The sequence below is a fragment of the Malaclemys terrapin genome, chromosome 2, assembly GCF_027887155.1.
Source record: "Malaclemys terrapin pileata isolate rMalTer1 chromosome 2, rMalTer1.hap1, whole genome shotgun sequence".
NCBI lineage: Eukaryota > Metazoa > Chordata > Testudines > Emydidae > Malaclemys > Malaclemys terrapin.
The window spans coordinates 149645729-149651728 of NC_071506.1; the positions used below are offsets into that span (position 1 = coordinate 149645729).

At 40.9% G+C, this 6000-nt stretch overlaps 1 protein-coding gene across 3 annotated transcripts in view; it reads left to right on the forward strand.

Moving 5' to 3' along the window:
- Nucleotides 1-5613, forward strand: part of CDH18 (cadherin 18) — a 922085-nt gene extending 916472 nt beyond the window's left edge. For all 3 annotated transcript variants that reach the window (XM_054020313.1, XM_054020314.1, XM_054020315.1), the window contains 2 exons: nt 1302-1553; nt 3711-5613. In XM_054020313.1, coding sequence (XP_053876288.1) covers nt 1302-1553; nt 3711-4201 — 743 coding nt within the window. In that variant the 3' untranslated portion in view covers nt 4202-5613. The remainder of the gene's footprint in view (nt 1-1301; nt 1554-3710) is intronic.
- Nucleotides 5614-6000: the final 387 nt, after the last annotated feature.

The window sequence follows — 6000 nt, forward strand, 5'->3', positions numbered from 1 at the left end:
CTCACTTACAAGTTTCTCTTGAAAATATCACAACACTCCCTGAACTGATCTTTATGGCCACTATCCTCCTCTTTCATATTGCTCCTCAGGATTCATCTCTGCTCACAATGTCTTTAAGAAATCAACCAGTTAAGGATGGATTTGGTAACATGTTGATGGGGATAAGTGACTCTTGTTTATAATTACTAAACAATACTTCTGTAGATGTATATATGTATATAAAAATGTATCAACTCCCTCTTCCACTTGACTTTTTAGATTGCATGCTGTTTGGAATAGGAACAGTGTCTTCTTATGTGTTTGCACAACACCTTGCACAATGGGGTCCTCATCCTAATGAGGGCCTCTGGGTGCTACTATCACATAAATGTAAAATTAAAATAATCACTATTGTTATTAACTGCAGTGCATGCCAGCTGGACCTGAGTAACTTCTAAATAAGGAAATTCAACATGAACTTCCTCTTCCCCCTTTTCTGTTCTGCTATGACTCGAATCCATTTGCCCGTTCCCTCAAGTTTAGCTTAGTGTTTCCTTCTAACTTCCCATGCCTGCTACCCTAGTGCACACCGTCAACTCTCACCTCCACCTTGAACTTCCCACAGCTGGTGCTTTTTGGCCACCATCTTCTCCTTGCTCAGATGTCTCCTTCTGACATAGATAGCTCACTTCTGCTGTGAAGCCTATAAGAAACACAATCAGTTAAATTGAAGGGCCTTATTCTCATTTACTTAAAGACCTTTTACACAATTGTAGTAGTGGAAAATGGGACTTTAAGTGGATGTAAGTTACACTTACACCCCCTTTCAGGTCCCTTTACATTACCCAGATGGTACAAAGCGTCCTTAAGTGAGAATGAGGCCCAAAAACTTTATCAAAGTAAATTTAGTCACCAAGAAGCATATGTGAACTAGCAAAGCTGCCACATGCTATTTATGTAACCCTGCCTAATCCCACCCCACTCCCCCCTATTGTTTTCCTCTGCCACACACCTTTGTCCTGCCATGTTAAATTGTAGAACGTAAGCCCATTGAGGCAGGGACTGTCTGTTTGTTGAGGTATAGAATCATAGAATAGAATATCAGGGTTGGAAGGGACCTCAGGAGGTCATCTAGTCCAACCCCCTGCTCAGAGCAGGACCTAATCCCCAACTAAATCATCCCAGCCAGAGCTTTGTCAAGCCTGACCTTAAAAACCTCTAAGGAAGGAAGGTGTACCTCACACCCTTGGGCATGACAGAAACAATAAATAATCATAATTATTCTTCATTAAGCCATGGTGTCCTGCTTTTTGTGGTTATAGATAACACAGCCAGTATCCTGACCAGACGGAGGAGATTCAGTCGAACTACTCAAGATGTCTACTACCTCCCGATTTTGATTTCTGATAGTGGAATCCCTTCTCTCAGCAGCAGCAGCACCCTTATGATCAGGGTCTGTGCATGTGAGAGAGATGGGCGCGTTCGGACCTGCCATGCCGAAGCTTTCCTTTCCTCAGCTGGTTTGAGCACAGGAGCCTTAATTGCAATTCTGCTCTGTGTCATCATTCTTCTGGGTAAGCCACTCTCTTAAATACTGATATCCTTTCATTAGCCTTCAGAATGTGGCAGTAGCGGCTTTTAATATAATGTGTTTCTGAACCAGGGATTACTTGTGAAAAGAGGTAATTAGAAATATAAAGCTGTGGTTTTATATATAGGTTTTGCTAAAATGAATAGGAAAAGTGCCTTTAAAGCATATTGATGAAAAACTGTCATCCCGTAGAAAAAGATTTCCAGAGGTCAGAGTAATTAGCATTGCAGAGCTTCCCAGGTAATTTGGAAAGATTTCAGAAAGCCATTGACTCAAGGATCATCTCTAGACCAGCTGGAAAAATTATAAAGAAGAGAGATGAGGAAAAATTTTTTGAATTGCATTACTCTGTAAGAAGCACTATTAATACTGTACAAAAGCCACTTTCTAATTACCTCTGTGGGATGAGCTGATATCAATGCACAACATAATCAAGAGGGGCAGGGGACATATTAAATGATAAAATGATTACATTAGATAAACGTCCTTGGATATGAATTTTCTCTATTTGCCCAGACCAGTTTTAATTTACCCATTACTTAATATTCTCATTTGGCAGAGATACAACATGCTGTACATAAACATCATTGTACTATCCATGTGTTTTTATGCATTCTAACAGAGAATGTTTGAAACAATGGGATTTGTCTTGTGACCCACATACATTTCTTAAATCAATGAATTTATCTTGAAAGCCTGTGCTCTTTCTACCGATTCCTTTCGCCACAGCTTATATCAGCCATTTCCTGGGTTTTAGAGTATAATTTTAAAATGTACAGAAATGCACTTGAGTTATGTTATCAACGTTACAGTCACAATATGTGCAAATACATGGACATGCAAATGAAAGAGTGTTTTGTTGTTTTTCCCAAAAGGTAAAAACAAAACCTTGAAGATTTTAATTTGATAGTTAATTGCTTATTGATTTTAGTAGGAACTGGGCATCCAGATCCCTTATGCATTGTTGAAAAATCTCATCTTTTGTATATTAGGTGAAGATTTTCAAAGCAGAAATTAGGCACTTAAATCTCATTGATCATTAATAGGGGTTGGACATCCAACTGCCTTTGTGCCATTGGAAATTTCCCTCTTAGTTGTAATAGGCACTGCTTGTTATAGTCTGGCAGGCTGCTGTGCCAACATGGAGCATCATTGATTTAAGTGGGACTCAACATGTTTACAGCAGACTGTCTACATGTGACAACTTGCAGAATCGGGGCCTTATTGACAATGGAGCCTGTTCTTCCATCAATGGGCTGTGCATGGGAGGTAAACCTTAGCTGTACTCATAAAAACTCTAGTTTATGTGTATTACATATTCTTCCAATGTTTTACATTATGTGTGCCCAATTTTATGACACACAGAAACACATAATTAGCTCAGTGGTTTGAGCATTGGCCTGCTAACCCTAGAGTTGTGAGTTCAATCCTTGAGGGGGCCATTTAGGGATCTGGGGCAAAAATCTGTCTGGTGATTGGTCCTGCTCTGAGCAGCGAGTTGGATTAGATGACCTTCTGAGGTCCCTTCCAACCCTGATATTCTATGAATGTGACAATGCAAGTTCAAGCAATCTGAATGTTACAAGGGTCTATAATGGGAAGTGGGAATTTGAAACGTATGTGTTGAGTAGTGGAGCTGTTGAGGGGCACAGGGTTGTAACTAAAGCTGGGTATTAACAAAAGGGCCCTTATGTTTACCAGTCCTGAGTAGCCACAATTTCCAGTGAAGTCAGCGCAAGCTGCAGGTGTTCTGCACCTCTGAAAATCAGGATGCCCTTATTTAATTGCCTATGGTGGATTTTAGTGGCTGGATTCTCAGCAGGTGTAAATTGGCACAGTTAAATTAGACACCAGCTCCATTTCAGCTGCGAATCTGTTCTTGATGCCAAAATTTAGGCGTCCAGCTTTGAAAATGTAGGCCATGGTGTATACAAACATACAGTTGAGTTAATCATAACTCCATTGAAACCCAACATAATAATGCAAGAATCCAAATAGCAGTCCACAAGTGTCTGATCTGTTTTTTTTTTGGGGGGGGGGAGAGGGGGATATTGTATTTGTGACCCATGTAAGATATATGATACTTATTTCATATATAATGTCTGTAAACCTAACCTAATATTTGCAATTTTCTCTTTAGCAATTGTGGTCCTTTTCATTACATTAAGACGCAGCAAAAAGGAGCCCCTGATCATTTCCGAGGAGGATGTTCGGGAAAACGTTGTCACGTATGATGACGAGGGTGGTGGAGAGGAGGACACTGAAGCGTTTGATATCACAGCCCTGCGGAACCCATCAGCTGCTGAGGAGCTGAAGTATCGGAGGGATGTGCGTCCTGACGTGAAGCACGCACCTAGGCACCAGCCTTCTTCAAGCCTGAACAGTATAGATGTTCATGAATTTATTAAACAAAGATTGGCAGAGGCAGATCTCGATCCCAGTGTGCCTCCCTATGACTCCATACAAACATATGCATATGAGGGTCATAGATCAGAAGCCGGATCTATCAGCTCTCTGGATTCAGTCACTACACACTCTGACCAGGATTATAATTACCTTGGTGACTGGGGACCAGAGTTTAAGAAGTTAGCTGAACTCTATGGAGAAATAGAATCAGAAAGAACAACTTAGTTACCATTCCTGGAACAAGAAGTGTTTTAGTTCCCAAACAGGAGAGAGAACCTCAGCAGCGGTAACAAGAAATGAATACAGTACTTGGAACTGAGCAAGGTGTACACAGTTACTGTAGAAACAAGTGCCCTTTTCATATTTGAAACTGGGTTCTTCAACTGGAAGAAAATCAAATTTTGAAAAATACAGAAAAAAAAAAGAAACAATTGTCCTTTGTGTATATTTTTTAATTGCTCAATAAAGTCTGTGATACCATATCCATAACAATACCTAAAATAAATGAAGCAATGACATTTTTATTGCAATATATTTAAACATACCAGAAAACAGTAAGTCTATGGTGGTGCCTGTTTGTGAGGATAGTTCACTGGAGAGCTTATGCAGGCAGTTGTGACATTGCACTTCAAGCTCTGCACTAGGATTGGGATCCCAAACTGAGATAACCAATGGGGATTGTTACTGTTATAATAAACACCAACAATCCATTCCTTTACAGAAGGGATACATTGGAATTATCCATGCAAATGGCCCTTTGGTGGGCCCCTATTAGTAGTACATTGAATCTTATTGAAACATCAGGCTGCAGTGCAGATATGCAGTTTTATTGTGCCCTCCCCTAATCTATTTCTTGATAACAAACTAATGGAGATAGGAGGTAACTGGCTGCCTGCATAGATGTGCATGCAGCCCATATCACAAGACCTGCACTGTTATTGAGTGGTGTAGAAGCTGTTGTTTCCATTGTCTGTTTCTTTTTTTTCTTTTTTTAACCTTTCCACAGGGACCTTGTTCCTCTAAATGGAATGGTATGGAATATTCTCTGTGCAGTGAAGCAGATGAGGCATAGGCTTTCTCAATAAAAAGAACCGCGGCAGTACATTTTAACCTATGCAGTAGTTTGGGTCACTGTGCATCCTTAGCAGTCAGTGAATGAAGCTAACTAGGCTTACATTCCTCTGTGTCCAGGGGCTCCAATGGTCAATTTGTGATGCGAGGGATCTCCTATGTCATATTTATTTTGCATGTGTTACCAAAAGAAAAATAGACCTGCTGGTATGATGTTAACTGAATGTGGAAAACTGAGACAGCAAGGAATTTAAGACAATGCTCCTATGTTGTTGTTTTTTTAATGATAGTTAAATTAATTATTATTGCCCCAAATGCTGAAGGATCTTAGACGTATCTCCCTCCAAGCTCAGCAAGGTTTTTTACTAATTTAAAATCTGATGGGTACACAAGTCTATTAAAATCAATGGAGGTGGAAAAAAATTGTAATGTAGAAGTGCCGTTACTGAGGTACATGTAAGTTGAGTAAATCAAGATATTCAGTTTCTAATTGTTTATCATTGTGGAATTTGCTTTTTCAGCATTTTAACACTTAATCCAACTTCCCACAGTTTTTCGATGGCTAGTGTTTTTAAAGTAAGTTTCTTCTGCTCTTCATCTTTCTCACGCTCAGACTATAAAAGGATCATGATTAATGATCTTTAAGGTACAACCCAGCATTAGGAGCAGTGTGGAGCTGCATAGGCCCTTGGGGAGCTCCAGTTGAATTCCTTCCCAAGATAGGAGTGGCGGAAGCACCCTAAAAGTGTGTGTGTGGGGGGGGGGGCACAGACATCCGAACGGTCTGGCCCCGCCCCCTATGCCACGCTGCCACCCGCACCATCCTTGCACCACCCCTCTTCCCCAAGCCCCCGCCATCACACTGACCCTTCTGCCAAGACCCAGCCCCTGCACGACCTCTTCCCCTGATGCCCTGCTTCTGCACCACCACTTCCCACCCCGCTCTGGTACTC